Consider the following 17,120-nt stretch of genomic DNA (forward strand, 5'->3'; position numbering starts at 1 on the left):
AGGGGAAAAAACTCTATAGACCACCTTTACTCCACACACAGAGATGCATACAAAGCTCTCCCCCGCCCTCCATTTGGCAAATCCGACCATAATTATATCCTCCTTATTCCTGTTTACAAGCAAAAACTAAAGCAGGAAATACCAGTGACTCGCTCAATGCGGAAGTGGTCAGATGGCACGGATGCTACGCTACAGGACTGTTTTGCTAGCACAGACTGGAATATGTTCCGGGATTCATCCAATGACATTGAGGAGTATACCACCTCGGTCATCGGCTTAATCAATAAGTGCATCGACGACGTCGTCCCCACAGTGACCGTACCTACATATCCCAACCAGAAGCCATGGATTACAGGCAACATCGAGCTTAAGGCTAGAGCTGCCGCTTTCAAGGAGCGGGACACTAATCCGGACGCCCATAAGAAATCCCGCTATGCCCTCATACGAACCATCAAACAAGCAAAGCGTCAATACAGGATTAAGATTGAATCCTACTACACCGGCTCTGATGCTCGTCGGATGTGGCAGGGCTTGAAAACTATTACGGACTACAAAGGGAAACCCAGACTCAAGCTGCCCAGTGACGTGAGCCTACCAGATGAGCTAAATGCCTTTTATGCTCGCTTCGAGGCAAGCAACACTGAAGCATGCACGAGAGCACCAGCTGTTCCGGATGACTGTGTGAAAACGCTCTCGGTAGCCGATGTGAGCAAGACCTTTAAACAGGTCAACATACACAAATCCGCGGGGCCAGATGGATTACCAGGACGTGTACTCAAAGAATGCGCGGACCAACTGGCAAGTGTCTTCACTGACATTTTCAACCTCTCCCTGACTGAGTCTGTAATACCTACATGTTTCAAGCAGACCACCATAGTCCCTGTGCCCAAGGAAGCGAAGGTAACCTGCCTAAATGATTACCGCCCCGTAGCACTCACGTCGGTAGCCATGAAGAGCTTTGAAAGGCTGGTCATGGCTCACATCAACAGCATCCTCCCAGATACCCTAGACCCACTCCAATTCACATACCGCACCAACAGATCCACAGATGACGCAATCTCAATCCACACTCCTTTGTAAAATCTTTGACTGTTCTACTCTAGGCATACATGTGTTCACATCACTCTCTCTTTAGCAGATCATATCGAAGCTACAATTCCGCCAAGTAAAACGTGCAATACGTCGCTTTTCTTTCGATGTCACCTTTATTTAACTAGTCACGTCAGTTAAGAACCAACTCTTATTTGCAATCACGGCCGGTTGTGATACATCCGCTTTCAAGGAGCTGACGTGTTCGTCGACAACATACATGGTGGGAAATTGTGCCTTTTTGATGGAAATATGGAGGTGGCTCTTAAAAGAGCCTTTGGGGGATTTTGGAGATCAGGTCATCGTTTAAGCGCGCTCTCTGCGAATACGACGGGCCAGCTGGATGTCCTTGGGCATGATGGTCACCCTCTTGGCGTGGATGGCGCACAGGTTTGTGTCCTCGAACAGGCCGACCAGGTAAGCCTCGCTAGCCTCCTGCAGGGCCATCACGGCGGAACTCTGGAAGCGCAGGTCGGTCTTGAAGTCCTGGGCAATTTCTCTCACCAGGCGCTGGAAGGGCAGTTTTCGGATCAGCAGCTCAGTGGACTTCTGGTAACGATGGATCTCTCGCAGAGCCATGGTGCCGGGCTTGTAATGGTGAGGCTTCTTCACGCCACCGGTGGCCGGGGCGCTCTTGCGTGCAGCCTTGGTGGCGAGCTGCTTCCTGGGTGCTTTGCCACCGGTGGATTTGCGAGCGGTTTGCTTGGTTCTGGCCATGGCGCTAGCTAGCTTCCTTCTTTCACAGTTGGAGTATAGCCTCCAAATGCCTATGTGAAGTTTATAAAGCCGGCAGCGGCGTCTGCTGATTGGACACCATCTCCGCACCACCTTGATTGGCCCGTTGCGGAGGGCTCCTCCGCCACCCATTGGACGGGAGGCTCGGCCTCTCCGTGCCGCCCCAAATGCAAACCCCACCCTCGCTCGCCGAGGCGCGCTTGGCTCTTTTGTTAGGGCCGACACTTTACGCGCATTAATAGTCACCGGCCGAACTCCAGAGTGCAATCTTATAGCCTCCTGCTATAGCTAACGAGGCCTAGTAGGTGTTATTGTTCATTCAACGCCTCATGTGGGCACTTGATACGGTGCAGTGTATGTGGCATACAAAGGACACTTTGCGCTTTTGCTGAGCTAGGTGGTTGGCTCTTTAAAGAGCCTTTGGGGGTTGAGTAGTTAAGTTGCAGTAGCGATTTTACTTGGCTTTGACGGCCTTTTCAGTATTCTTGGGGAGCAGCACTTCCTGGATGTTGGGCAGCACACCACCCTGAGCGATGGTCACGCCACCAAGCAGTTTGTTCAGCTCCTCGTCGTTACGGACGGCCAGCTGCAGGTGACGGGGGATGATACGAGTCTTCTTGTTGTCACGAGCAGCGTTTCCGGCCAATTCCAGGATCTCAGCAGTCAGGTACTCGAGCACTGCGGCCAGGTACACTGGTGTGCCAGCGCCCACACGCTTGGCGTAGTTGCCTTTACGCAGCAGCCTGTGCACACGGCCCACGGGGAACTGGAGTCCGGCACGGGATGAACGTGTCTTTGTCTTTGCCTTCGCCCTGGCCTTGCCTCCGGTTTTGCCTCTTCCGCTCATATTGGTAGCTTCAGTATGTCACAGAAAGTCTGAATAAGCCGCTGGCCACCTCGAGAGCCTTACTTATACCTCGCCACAAGAGGCACCGATTGGCCACCGGGCCGGTTTGGCCTTATCCAATTGGAGTGAGGGACAGACAGTCAGCCCTAAGCCCGCCCTCACCCACCCGCAGGCAGCTGAGTGAGAAGTGCTAGGCTACTCTGTTTCCCTCCGAATTTGTGACAAATCAATTCACTGAAATCATCCAAATGGGAAACACATACGCTATAGTATTAACATGGTTCGGATGATGATTAACACATCACAGCAGCCTGCCTCCTCTCCAGTTTGAATTATTATTAGGAGGATCAATATGACATGCGAATTCTAACACTTCACAACAATGGCTGGTGCTGCACTCTTGAGTGAGAATTGTACGCCATTTTGCCACTCGATTATTATTATTATTATTATATGCCTCTCCCTATCTCTCTCTCCGGGCCGCACACACCCAGAGTGGGAAAATGTGGTGCGTAAAAGTAGCCTAGTGTGCGTCATTTCATTTCTTTTGCCCGACAGGTAGAACATGGAATGACGTGCTTTTATGGAAAGAGGTGGGTGACTCTTAAAAGAGCCTTTTGTGGTAACAACATGTGTCGAGTCGAACACCGTTTGGAATAGGTTTACTTCTTCTTGGGGGCTGCCTTCTTGGCCTTGGCTGCCTTGGGCTTGGCGGCTTTGGGCTTCGCTGCCTTGGTAGCCTTCTTGGGGCTCTTGGCCTCTGCTTCTTCACCTTCTTTGGGCTCTTGGCAACCTTTTTGGGTGTAGCGGGCTTCTTGGCCTTCTTGGGGGACCTCTTTGCTGCGACGGCCTTCTTGGCTGCTACCTTCTTGGGCTTCTTCGCCGCGACGGGCTTCTTGGCGGCCACCTTCTTTGCTTTGGGGGCTGCGGCTTTCTTGGCGGGCTTCTTTGCCTCGACGGCTTTCTTGTTGAGCTTGAAGGAGCCGGAGGCACCAGTGCCCTTGGTCTGGACCAGGGTGCCCTTGGTGACGAGGCTCTTGACGGCGATCTTGACACGGGAGTTGCTCTTCTCCACGTCGTAGCCGCCTGCCGCCAGACTCTTCTTGAGCGCGGCCAGGGAAACGTCGCTCCTCTCCTTGGAGGCGGACACCACCTTGACGATGAGCTCGCCTACGCTGGGTCCCGCTTTCTTGGGCTTGGCCGCTGCCTTCTTCTTTGGTGCCTTGGCTGGTGCTGATGCGACTTCTGCCATGTCTCTCGCTTGGTCCGGTAAACACACACACTTACTGAACACTACGGTAGTCTGTGAGAAGGAGTAGTTTGCTGTAGACGCTGCTCTGCGCTATTGAAGCTCCACACCGTGCAGGGGGCTGGCCTTAAACGCGACATGAGAACCATGTAGACTCAAGCCACACAGCTCGGCTTCTCCGGGCAAAATGCTCTTTCACTTGTGTTTTCTGGTCGCCAATATTGGTCCAAAAGTCACAGACGGAGCCGTGTTTTTGGCCCAAAAGCGAACGGCCCAGCGAGCAGACTTGTCTCCGTTCAGAATAATGTCATGTGGGCTGCAGAAGCCTCGTGCATTTTGTTGCGACTCGCTCAAAACCTCACCGTTCGACTGTCGGGTGGAGCTGTGCGCACTGCTTTTCCTGTGCTATTTGTCTCCTAAATGGCCTAAAAGTGCATCCGATTGCGAGCACCATTGATTGTGTAGTGAGCCGAGATGTCTGGCAAGGGAATCAGATGGTTTGGCGTCCCCTGATGTGGTCCTGGGTGTTTTAAAGGAGAGCTCTTTTGGGGACCTTAAAACACATGCACTTGTGAGGCCTGGCTGAGACTAGTGTTGGACTCCAACTTTCAACTTGTATTCGTCATGTGTCCAGGACGCACACGATATACACTGTCCGACGACATGCAATTAATTGTAATTGCCCTGTGTGTGATGTTGTATTAGGAGCCTCCTATTTGGACACAGTGTGTGTGTGTGTGTTTCCTGTGTCTTTTTTGCGGGTAGGTAGTCTCTCTGTCTACTAATCAATGTATCGCTTGACTCCGCAGCGTGACTCGTGCAGGTCTTGGTGTCTGTGGGTCTTGGTGTCTGCCTGGCTGTTCGGCCGGTGCTATGGAGGCTGGCGCCCCATGTGCTTGGTGGCCCTGATATTGGCCTAGAGAGTGTGTCTCGGTGCGTGCATGCATGCGAGTGGAACAAGGGCTGTATAGATATCTATTTGTAGGCACTTGTTGTATAGGCTGTCCCCCCACTCCCTGTGTTCTACTGGCATGCGCACAATCATATTCTTTTCATTCTAGGCCCATTTATTCAAACTCTTTTATTCCATAGACTTATTCCACAATTACAACTTTCCCCTGGAATTTAACTCAACCCTGTTAGGCATGTCCAAAGCCACTCTACCTTGATACAGTGGAACACAGCCTACCTAGACATTCATTAGCTCCTGATGGATTTGCTTTTTTCACTGACGGGGTGGGTGGCTCTTAAAAGAGCCTTTGGGTTAGTACAGCACTCTAAATGGGCTGTTTACTTGGAGCTGGTGTACTTGGTCACGGCCTTGGTGCCCTCGGACACTGCGTGCTTGGCCAGCTCGCCGGGGAGTAGCAGGCGCACTGCGGTCTGGATCTCCCTGGAGGTGATGGTGGAACGCTTGTTGTAGTGGGCCAGGCGAGAGGACTCTCCGGCGATACGCTCGAAGATGTCGTTCACGAACGAGTTCATGATTCCCACGGCCTTGGAGGAGATGCCGGTATCAGGGTGGACCTGCTTCAGGACTTTGTACACGTAAATGGTGTAGCTCTCCTTCCTCGACTTTCGGCGCTTCTTGCCGCCTTTCCCTGCGGTCTTGGTGACGGCTTTCTTGGAGCCCTTCTTGGGCGCGGACTTTGCTGGCTCGGGCATGATGCTGATGCGTCGTTGCTTCTCAAAAACGAATGAGGGGCTGGAGTGCGCTTTCCCGTCTTATGAAGAGGAAGCTAAGCAAATTCAGCGGCCGTGGACACACCCCTGCTTTCTCATTGGCGCCCCTGCTTTCATTTGCCCAGTGGAGCCGAGCGCGCATAAGAGCCTTCCACTCAGAGGCTGCCTTCCCTAACAAAGACCTGTGCGCCCTACCTCCCCTTATTCCAGAGCCTATGCTCTGTCACTGGTGGGGAATTGTGTTTAAAAAAAAAGGGGGGGGGTAATGCCTGTCCTACAATGGCCCACCGTCACACTCCCTTTTTGGACTTAGTGGGTTTCCCAGCCACGTCCACCGAATCAGGGTGGCTTTATGTGGGGTGCCTCGAAATACGACTGTTTCTACACTGTCTAAATTGCGCCAAGCCTGCACTGAACATAGAGTCCTGTCATCAACGCTCCCTGTCCACTCAAGAGTGGCTCATGGTTTCCTAACTCTACAATCTTCCTACGACAATGGAATTGGCCCTTTTGAAGCGGATGTGGGTGGCTCTTAAAAGAGCCTTTGGGTTCAAATCTGGATGTAGACGTTCCGAAAAGAGTGCGTTTAACCGCCGAATCCGTACAGGGATGGCGGTTTCAGAGCGTAGACCACGTCCATGGCGGTAACGGTCTTCCTCTTGGCATGCTCGGTGTAGGTGACGGCGTCACGGATCACGTTCTCCAGGAACACTTTCAGGACACCACGGGTCTCCTCGTAGATCAGCCCGGAGATACGCTTCACGCCGCCACAGCGAGCCAGACGGCGGATAGTGGGCTTGGTGATTCCCTGGATGTTATCGCGGAGAACCTTGCGGTGACACTTGGCGCCTCCTTTTCCGAGTCCCTTGCCGCCTTTGCCTCTTCCAGACATCGTGGGTTCGCTAGTGGAGTTCAAGTGAATAAATGACGTACCCCACGGTGCGTGGTGCTCTTATTATCTGCAGTTGGTGGACCTGATTGAAGCCAGTGGCACAGAAAGCGCACGCTTTTGCCTGGCCTCTGTTGCAAAGGGAATGGCGCTCGTTCTAGGGAACGAGGGAGGAACGATAGGGGTTCTGCCAAGAAGAAATGAAAGCAACTCAAATACTCAATATATATATATATACACTGCTCAAAAAAATAAAGGGAACACTTAAACAACACAATGTAACTCCAAGTCAATCACACTTCTGTGAAGTCAAACTGTCCACTTAGGAAGCAACACTGATTGACAATAAATTTCACATGCTGTTGTGCAAATGGAATAGACAAAAGGTGGAAATTATAGGCAATTAGCAAGACACCCCCAATAAAGGAGTGATTCTGCAGGTGGTGACCACAGACCACTTCTCAGTTCCTATGCTTCCTGGCTGATGTTTTGGTCACTTTTGAATGCTGGCGGTGCTTTCACTCTAGTGGTAGCATGAGACGGAGTCTACAACCCACACAAGTGGCTCAGGTAGTGCAGCTCATCCAGGATGGCACATCAATGTGAGCTGTGGCAAGAAGGTTTGCTGTGTCTGTCAGCGTAGTGTCCAGAGCATGGAGGCGCTACCAGGAGACAGGCCAGTACATCAGGAGACGTGGAGGAGGCCGTAGGAGGGCAACAACCCAGCAGCAGGACCGCTACCTCCGCCTTTGTGCAAGGAGGAGCACTGCCAGAGCCCTGCAAAATGACCTCCAGCAGGCCACAAATGTGCATGTGTCTGCTCAAACGGTCAGAAACAGACTCCATGAGGGTGGTATGAGGGCACGACGTCCACAGGTGGGGGTTGCAGGACCGTGCAGGACGTTTGGCATTTGCCAGAGAACACCAAGATTGGCAAATTCGCCACTGGCGCCCTGTGCTCTTCACAGATGAAAGCAGGTTCACACTGAGCACATGAGCACATGTGACAGACGTGACAGAGTCTGGAGACGCCGTGGAGAACGATCTGCTGCCTGCAACATCCTCCAGCATGACCGGTTTGGCGGTGGGTCAGTCATGGTGTGGGGTGGCATTTCTTTGTGGGGCCGCACAGCCCTCCATGTGCTCGCCAGAGGTAGCCTGACTGCCATTAGGTACCGAGATGAGATCCTCAGAGCCCTTGTGAGACCATATGCTGACACATGCACATTTGTGGCCTGCTGGAGGTCGTTTTGTTAGAAAGGACAAACAAAGGTGACTCTTCCACACACATAATAACAAATATTAACACACCAAACCTTCATGCCATAATTGAGACACCGTCAAATCCAAACGGGGAAGATATAGGCCAGGGGGAAACAAATACACATGGAATGCCATGAAGCCAAAAGTGTCCATAATGTCACCTCGTCAGTCATATTGCTATTGAAGCCCATGTAATATAACATCAATCTTCTTTTTTCTTCCCTACACAGGATCCGGCCTGACGGTCAGGGAGCCAAGAGGACCCGAGGTGCCGATGTGAAGGGTGGTGATACCTCTGTAAGGTGAAACAGCAGTAAAACATTCCTCAGACACACACACACACACCCAATGAAGGGATACTTTTCCTATTCATACAGAGGTGATAGGGATGTGCAAATATTGTATTGTACTTGTGTTCACAAACCAATAACAAAGCGTCTTATTATGGAATGAGTGGATCATTTATAGGCCAGATAGCACTATGGCCGCCAGATGGCCTCGGATGTTGCGTCAAATGACCGCCACAGAAGGAGGGCTCATCTCAACAGGTCATTTCAAAAGGGACACATACTGGCAATTGATCAATCGGTGTAGTTTATTCACATCTCAAATGTGACTAGCTTTCATCTTACTACTTATTGTTGCCATAATTGTCTCTTACATGTACTTACTGGCTGCCGGGCCTCGGTTGAGTACATCAAGGAACAGAGGTTGCCTTTTAGGAGAAGGACTGACAAGCTTTCAACTAGGTGGGATACAGCTAGTGTCACAACGTCACTTTGTCATAGCAGGTTAGGAGAAATAGGTTAAGGTTAGAAAAAGGGTTAGGCTTACCCTAAATGTCACTTCCCCTCGTAGTTGTACTCCATGTACGCACAACCGACTTACAAGTCATCACACAGAGAGCACACTTGAACCACAACTGCACTGTCTGGAAGACAGCGCCTGACTGAATTGGAATCCCTCAAACAGCACACTAACTACCTTCCCCTTTATGATGTCACAGTCAGGCCCTTGGAACACCGGTCCTCAACATTCTCAAACACCTTGGATACCGAAGGCAAACATTCTCCATTCACTCACATTCACAAATCAACCAGGGAGAAGGCTGCCAGGAATTGGATGCTGAAAAGCTAACCTCCTTCACAGAGCAACATCATAGGACTGGGAGCGAACGATACTCTGTCCGCGGACGTGCTCGGGCCCTTGTGTTCAACAGCAGGTTAGACTGTGTCACTTGTTCCCTTCAACTGCTTGCATTCCCCTATTATCAACAGCTGTGTTCCTCTCTAAGCTACAGTGCATATACTTCACATGTAGAGTACAATAACAAATAACACAGGGCCTGTTACCACACCCTATGGGCTAGGAGTTTAACTTGGACCACAGTGACATCGGTAGTAAATAGCCTGCAGCATAACTGACAGCTCCCCAACGGGGACATAAAGGGGAAATGGAAGGGGGGACACACTGAGGAAAACTCCTACCAACATACAATCTATTGTAATTACCCATCCAATCCAAATCTATTTGCCACATACACCTGTTTAGCAGATGTTATTGCGGGTGTAGGGAAATGCTTGTGTGACTAGCTCCAACAGCACAGTCATGTCTAACAAGTAAGATCTAACCATGTCCCAAAACTCCACACAATACACCCAAATCTAACAAAAGGGATGGAATGAGAATACATCAATATATGGACGAGCAATGTCAGACCGGCATAGACTAACATACCTAAGAATAGAATACTGTATATCCATATGACATGAGTCATGCAAACGAGCTCCGCATGATGAAAGTGACTGGTGTTCCATTAATCAAGTGCCCAGTGATTTCTAACACAAACACACACCTCAGTGGAACCCACGTTGCAAGACAGGAATGAAGACATGCAGAAGGACTAATGAAGAGGAGAGGAAGAAGACCGGAATCATCTCCAATTAAGGGAAGAAAACAGGGTTCAGGCGAGATGCAATGTTGACACCCTATGCTTCATTTAGGAGCTCAAAGGAATAAGTCAACTCATATAGATAGGGAGGCATTTCACCGCCACCAGCTGGACCAGAAGTCATGTTGCCAACACTGCCCTTCAATTCATTCATGCCTAGAAGGAATACATACATCTGCTCGTCATTCAAGCCACATAGGGAGGGATCTTGGCACCACCTGCTGGATCAGAAGTGCTACTCACAATGGCACACAGAGCATTTATCCCTCAACCTGATGCAATTTGCACAAGTATGTGGTCCAAAAAAACACTAACTACAACAGATCATCAAATAGGCAGAGATTCCAAAACTCCAAACACATGTTCATGTAGAGTACCTCCAAATATAGATTGGAAGAAATGAAATATAACATGTTCTCCTAGGTCAAGTGAGCATTGCATTGTGGAAAACAATGTGAAGCATGTATTTGTAGATGAATCACAGAATAGGTTTGATGAAAAAGTAACTGTACATCACTATTACTTCATTTGACTGCTCTTAAATCATATTCACTTGCACATGTTCTGCTGCTTTGTCTCCTGCAGATTTGGAACACAACGTCACGTGGATGTATGTTTCTCAACTGTCAAATGAGGGTAAGTTACATAGTACCGCTTTATTAAAAACGGATTGCTACTTTTCTCTCTAGCCTAGTGCACTCTTTATCTGTAAGCAGCTGCAAAAAAGGTCCACATGCCATTATATCATATAGCTTATAGGACAACTTTTTCTCCAGGACTACATCTTACACCAATGCACCCCGAGAAAGGTTTTGTTGCAGTGACCAGGGAAAAAACGTGGCCGGAATCAACTGGATGATTCTGTCACCAATTACAGGAGGGGGTCTGTTGGATGAGGGGTGTACTGAACTGTGCCTATAGCATGTCACAAATCATTCCAACGGGAAATAGGCCTTGGCAAATGGCCTTTTCAGCACCACGGAGCTCCGCAATTACCTGTCTCATACGTGAAGATGCAGCAGAGGCGCGCTGTCCATTCAAACGTGCTGAATACAGCAACGCATGCGCCGAGATTTCCTGTCTGCTTCCTGATTTGGCCAAATGTTTGCCTCCACTTTTTGCCTGTGCCATGCGTCTGACTATAGTAGATTATCCCTTTGGATTGATGCCTTTGCATTCAACGGGTTATGTCGTTTTCCCAGCTCTTTTGACCTGCGTTCTTTGTATTCGCCGGGTGCTTTATAGGCCCATCACTTTAGCTGTGTGATTTCTGCATTTAACTGGCAGCCTGTATTTAGGGCCTTTGCTGTGTCTTATCATTTGGTGAAGCTGTCAAGGGGCTTCTATTCCTGAGCAAATCTTCTTAAGCGTAGGTGATTTAGCTACACTGTAAAAAAAAAGAAAAAAGGATTTGGCAGCCAAGTAGATAGTGTCAGCCCAACAACCACAAAAACCACCTAACAAATAGACTCATTAAAGTATGGTCTACATCGGTGCACTCAAGAGTGACATACATTCGAAACAAAGAACACATGAAGACTAAATCTCACTTCAGAAGTCGACTTCTAATCTATGCATATGATCCAAATCACGCCAAAGCGAGACGACTGTACTCAATGCGAGTCAGTAGGATCGCATATTCTGCACTGTGAAGTTGTCACGTGCTGAGGCATTTAGTTCCTTATGAAGTCTATGCAGCAATCAGGACGTACCTGCACTGGTGATTGCAATTCTGTAATTGGTCAACTAATAATAGGACTAATCATTGCAGCTGCTTGTGTCCTGTTTCATAACAGCTGTTTTGCAAGCCCTTGATGATTACATCTATTGACCTCCTAAAAGACCTCCTAAAAGACTTTTACTCAAGTAGTATTTTACTTTGTGACTTTTACTTTTACTTGAGTCATTTTCTATGAAAAATTTATTCGGGATAAGTGTCCCTTCCACGGGACGGTTGAGCTAACGTAGGCTAATGCGATTAGCATGAGGTTGTAAGTAACAAGAACATTTCCCAGGACATAGACATATCTGATATTGTCAGAAAGCTTAAATTCTTGTTAATCTAACTGCACTGTCCAATTTACAGTAGCTTTACAGTGAAATAATACCATGCTATTGTTTGAGGAGAGTGCACAGTTTTGGACATGAAAAGTTATTAATAAACAAATTAGGCACATTTGGGCAGTCTTGATACAAAAGTTTGAACAGAAATGCAATGGTTCATTGGATCCTTCTAAAACTTTGCACATACACTGCTGCCATCTAGTGGCCAAGATCTAAATTGCAGCTGGGCTGGAATAATACATTATGGCCTTTCTATTGCATTTCAAAGATGATGGTACAAAAAAAATACAAAAGAACGGTTGTTGTTTTCTTTGTATTATCTTTTACCATATCTATTGTGTTATATTCTCATACATTCCTTTCACATTTCCACAAACTTCAAAGTGTTTCCTTTCAAATGGTACCAAGAATATGCATATCCTTGCTTCAGGGCCTGAGTTACAGGTAATTAGATTTAGGTATGTCATTTTAGGCGAAAATCGATCCTTAGGCAGTCGCTTTTTGTGTTCCATGAAGTTTACTGATTACTATATTTTTTTTGCGGGGGAGGGGGATTGTTTCGAGGGGGGCCGCGGGCCTCCAGTTGCCCATCCCTGTTGCTTTTCACTGCCTTTCACATCTTCTCCTGACCTACTAGAGACCGCATTTAGTCTGGACAGGCTGCGGCCAAAATGGCACCCTATTCTCTATCAAATGGACTACTTTTGACCAGAGCCAAGGTCAAAAGTAGTGCACTATATAGGGAATAGGTGCCATTTGGGATGCACCCTCAGTCTCAAGTCTCCTCGATCCAGTACCAAAAGGGTTAAGCCAAGACCATACAGTGGGAAACACTGTCCTAACATGCACTACCCCTGCTTGATTGACTGTAACACCGGTTTTGTTGTGATTTATTTAGATTGCATAGAAGACATTTTTGGTGTAGTTGTACTGTATACATTATCAGTGTCACTGTAAATTGGGGTGTTCTTTTATTTATTCATCATTTAGTTTATTTGTTGATAATTATTTGTTGTTTGTCTGTCTTACAAGCTGTTCATAATATAATTGATCATATTTCTTGTATGGGCCTATGTTTATGCCAATATTGTCTATGCCAATACAGATGATGTGGCGTCTTTGGATCCTGCTGGGCTCTCAGTGTGGGTGAGTTGGTGCTTACTTTGTATTCCCTATTTTCTAAAAGAAAGAAAAGACAGTTTAGAAATTACAAAGGGGGTGGAGAGGGGAGAAAGCTGTAAAGAATGACAACGATTTGAACCCGGTCTCCAGCCAGGAGTTGAATGTGTGTTGCAAGCCAGGGGTGTCACCACTACACCACTACACCACATTGAAAGGTCACGAAGAAACAAAAACGTGTGAAAACGCATTGATGAACAAATTGAATCCTGGAGGAGGATTTGGTTGACATTTCAAGATGAATGGACGGCAATGTTTATAATGGAACTATCTTGTAAGTAGGGCCTGCTGCTGCTAGTACTACGCCAGCATTATTGTACCTGTTATAGCTCCAGCACCACACCTTCCTACACCACCAACTGCATTAGTCAACAGCAGAAACCTAGGGTCCATCACTAATGGCACCCTATTCCCTATCTAGGGCACTACTTTTGACCAGGACCCATAGTGCACTTTATAGTGAAGATAAGATGCAATTTGGGACAAAGACCCAAGTCAGCAGATGTCAAGGATTTGTAGATAAAAGTTGTTTAAAAGGGTTTCAATCTACATTATCTGTATTTACCTCTTCAGATAATGTTAATCTCCACTCCCTCTTTCTCTCTCTCTCTCTCTCTCTCTCATCCCCCTCCCCTCTTTCACTCTCATCCCTATTCTTCCTCTTTCTCTCTCCCTCCCTCCCTTCCCTCTCTCTCCAACCCCATCTCTTTCTCTCTCTATTCTCTCTCCATCCCCCTCCCCTCTTTCGCTCTCATCCCTATTCTTCCTCTTTTTCTCTTTCTCTCTCTTTCTCTCTCTTTCTCTCTCTTTCTCTCTCTCTTTCTCTCTCTCTCTGATGGCTACGTGGTGCCCGACCTGCACAAGCGTCTGTCCCACGGGCGTCAGCTGAAGATCTACCTCCCGAAGAGTGCTGAGAAGCTGGAGTTCACACCTGCTGCACAGACCCTGAAGAAAATCCTGTACTGGAACCATGGCGCCGGGACCGCCAGGGGAAAGGTGTCTGGGACAGGAACCGACAGGAGCTGGTATCTGGACCAAGTGAGTGACTGTCTCTTTAATTGTCCAAGTCAAATTTCCCCTCAGGGACAATAAAGTATATCAAATCAGATTATACCACCAGAGGTCATCAAGGGGGGATTTGAAGGGATGGTATCCTCCTTATAACAAAAAACACCACTTGGTTTTGACCGGTACTATTAATATTACTTAACACCCGTCCCGTCCCACAAATGAACCTACTATCCTCTACCTCTTTCATTTAATTTTTTTTTTTTTTTGTAATTTTGAAGAGATTTTAAATGCACTTTAAATAAAGCTTGATTTGATCGTCCCTGTAAAGTGTTTGATCTTTGCCCCCTGAAGGTGACTTACAATGACCAGGGGACCTATGTCCAGAGTGACTACTGGAACAAGGAGATCTCCTCGCTCAAAGTGTCCGTAACCAGTGAGTGCTTTGCAAGTTATTTAAAGGGATATTTCGGGATTTTGGCAATGAGGCCCTTTATCTACTTCCAGTCAGATGAACTCGTGGATACCCATTTTAATGTATCTGCTTACGTTTGAAGGAAGTTTCTAACTAGTGCTAGAGAAATTGCTAACTAGCGTGTGCCAATGACTGGAAGTCTATGGGAACAGCTAGCATGCTCTAAAGCTAGTTAGCATTGGCTCGTGAAACTACCTCTAGACTTCCTTCATACTGGACACAGAGACATAAAAATGGTATCCACGAGTTCATCGGACTCTGGGACTACGGCTATCTCTTTAATTATTACCCTTTGTTGTTGTCGGTTAGTGTACAGAACCTTTTTTGCCTTGGCCTTTTTATCTCTCTTTTTCTCTCACTCTCACTCTTGCTCGCTCCTCCCTTCTCTCTCTTTCCACCTCCACTCTCTCACCCGCCCCTTCATGTACCCCCCTCCTCCCTTCTCTCTCTTTCCACCTCCTCTCACCCACCCCTTCATGTACCCCCCTCCTCCCTTCTCTCTCTTTCCACCTCCTCTCACCCACCCCTTCATGTACCCCCCTCCTCCCTTCTCTCTCTTTCCACCTCCTCTCACCCACCCCTTCATGTACCCCGTCCCTCCTCCCTTCTCTCTCTTTCCACCTCCTCTCACCCACCCCTTCATGTACCCCGTCCCTCCTTTCTCTCCCTCCTTTTCTCTAATTCAACATTAATTCTTGTTTTCTATCTACTAACTATATACTATTATAAAACGGGTGGGTCTAATCCTGAATGCTGATTAGTTAAAATCGCATTCCAACCAGTGTCTATTTCACAAGTTACCACCGGCTAAATCTATGACGTTTAAATGCCTATTGACTCTGTTCCATCTGACTGCACAATCCACTGTCTCATCAGCCCAGGCAGGGAAGTTATAAACTTGATCTCCACTACAAAAAGAATCTAGACATTATCTCATTTCTTTTAGACTAACATTTTGTTTTCAACAGCGGAGATTTGTATAAACCTTGCTGTCTGTCTGCAACATTGTTTCAATATTCAAATTCGATCTCCTGCTGTCCCATAGTAATGAACGTGTCGGGACCAGACAGAAAGGCAGGCAGTGTTTCTCAGCCGGTCGAAATCATGAATCAGCTGGCATCATTTTTATGGATATGTATAAAGAAATGTTAATTGAAAAAAGGTCAAATGAAATGAAGCGCAGCTAGTTCAGTCTTTCCAGCTTCAGTTTGAAGTTATTGTGTTAGCTGTGTTGTTGGCTAGCTATATACTAATATCTCACCATTTCCTTTAGCGCCATCTTTTACTCTTTCTATCTCTCTCCTTCTCTCTCCTCTCTCCTTCTCTCTCCTTTTATAAGTAAAATAAAATGTAAAACAACCGAAGGAATAAATACACAATGAGTTACGATAACTTGGCTATATACACAGGGTACCAGTACCCAGTCGATGTGCCCTGCACATAGTTATCGTATGAGGTATTTGAGGTAGATATGTACAGTGCATTCGGAAAGTATTCAGACCCCTTGACTTTTTCCACATTTTGTTACGTTACTGTTAGGCGGGGCGGAGCAGGTGAACCCAAGTGCAGACTCAGACGAGGAGACAGGGATAAAGTAGCTAAGGTATTTATTGAACAGCGGGGGGGAAGATGGGGTGCAGGCCAGGGGAGGCTCGTGCGGGTAGCAGGGAACCAGGGTCTGAGGCTGAGGGCAAGGGGAGGCTCAGGCAGGTAGCAGGGAACCAGGGTCTGAGGCTGGGGAGAGAGGGCAGGGGAAGCAGGTCCGGAAGCCGTAGAGCGGGGATCCAGGTCAGGGAAGCAGGACTGACGAGACGAGGGACTGGGGACAGGGACCAGAGGCAGAGCGGACGGAACTGTAGCGGAGAGAAAAGCAGCGCCAGGCTAGGGAAAACAGGATAACAAGCTCTAAGCAGGAACAAACGGCTAGAAACGTAGACTGACTGAGCAGAGATTACTATCTGGCAGCGTGGCAGTGGCAGGGCTGAGTATTTGTAGAGGTCTTGATTATGAAACAGGTTGCAGCTGGTGGGGATCTGCTCCGCCTCCAGCACACGTGTCTCCACTCACACAATCGCATGCACACAGAGAGAGAGAGGGGGCGAGAGAACTGGGGGAGTGGTAGCAGGTTAGGGGGAGACAGGATGAGAAGTAGAGGGCGAGGCAAGGGCAGATGTAACAGTTACAGCCTTAGTCTAAAATTGATTAAATAAATACAAATTCTAATTAATTTACACACAAAACCCCATAATGTCAATGCGAAAACAGGTTTTTGTTCATTTTTGTAAATGTATTAAAAATAAAAAACAGAAATACCTTATTTACATAGGTATTCAGACCCTTTGCTATGAGACTTGAAATTGAGCTCAGGTGCATCCTGTTTCCATTGACCATCCTTGAGATGTTTCTACAACTTGATTGGAGTCCACCTGTAGTAAATTCAATTGATTGTACATGATTTGGAAAGGCACACACCTGTCTATTTAAGGTCTCACAGTTGAAAGTGCATGTCAGAGCAAAAACCAAGCCATGAGGTCGAATGAATTGTCCGTAGAGCTCCGAGACAATATTATGTCGAGGCACAGATCTGGGCAAGGGTACCAAAAAATGTCTTCAACATTAAAGGTCCCCAAGAACACAGTGGCCGCTGTTCTTAAATGGAAGAAGTTTGGAACCACCAAGACTCTTCCT

The 17,120-nt window shown here is 47.6% G+C and overlaps 4 protein-coding genes and 1 pseudogene across 4 annotated transcripts; all 5 read right to left on the reverse strand.

The window, feature by feature from the left end:
* Positions 1-1,395: 1,395 nt before the first annotated feature.
* Positions 1,396-1,806, reverse strand: LOC120052216 (histone H3-like). The gene has a single exon (XM_038999040.1). The coding sequence runs from the start codon at positions 1,804-1,806 to the stop codon at positions 1,396-1,398; it is 411 nt and encodes a 136-aa protein (XP_038854968.1).
* Positions 1,807-2,278: 472 nt separating this feature from the next.
* Positions 2,279-2,671, reverse strand: LOC120052892 (histone H2A-like). The gene has a single exon (XM_039000095.1). It carries the CDS (start codon positions 2,669-2,671, stop codon positions 2,279-2,281), a length of 393 nt encoding a protein of 130 aa, XP_038856023.1.
* A 662-nt stretch (positions 2,672-3,333) lies between these two features.
* On the reverse strand, positions 3,334-3,923 carry LOC120052891 (annotated as a pseudogene).
* A 1,287-nt stretch (positions 3,924-5,210) lies between these two features.
* On the reverse strand, positions 5,211-5,585 carry LOC120052894 (histone H2B-like). The gene has a single exon (XM_039000096.1). It carries the CDS (start codon positions 5,583-5,585, stop codon positions 5,211-5,213), a length of 375 nt encoding a protein of 124 aa, XP_038856024.1.
* A 604-nt stretch (positions 5,586-6,189) lies between these two features.
* Positions 6,190-6,513, reverse strand: LOC120052895 (histone H4-like). The gene has a single exon (XM_039000097.1). It carries the CDS (start codon positions 6,493-6,495, stop codon positions 6,190-6,192), a length of 306 nt encoding a protein of 101 aa, XP_038856025.1. The 5' UTR covers positions 6,496-6,513.
* Positions 6,514-17,120: the final 10,607 nt, after the last annotated feature.

The sequence above is a fragment of the Salvelinus namaycush genome, chromosome 8, assembly GCF_016432855.1.
Source record: "Salvelinus namaycush isolate Seneca chromosome 8, SaNama_1.0, whole genome shotgun sequence".
Lineage (NCBI taxonomy): Eukaryota > Metazoa > Chordata > Actinopteri > Salmoniformes > Salmonidae > Salvelinus > Salvelinus namaycush.

Coding starts and splice junctions, on each gene's coding strand:
- LOC120052892 (XM_039000095.1), bottom strand. CDS start 2,671: ATGAGCGGAAGAGGCAAAACCGGAGGCAAGGCCAGGGCGAAGGCAAAG.
- LOC120052894 (XM_039000096.1), bottom strand. CDS start 5,585: ATGCCCGAGCCAGCAAAGTCCGCGCCCAAGAAGGGCTCCAAGAAAGCC.
- LOC120052216 (XM_038999040.1), bottom strand. CDS start 1,806: ATGGCCAGAACCAAGCAAACCGCTCGCAAATCCACCGGTGGCAAAGCA.
- LOC120052895 (XM_039000097.1), bottom strand. CDS start 6,495: ATGTCTGGAAGAGGCAAAGGCGGCAAGGGACTCGGAAAAGGAGGCGCC.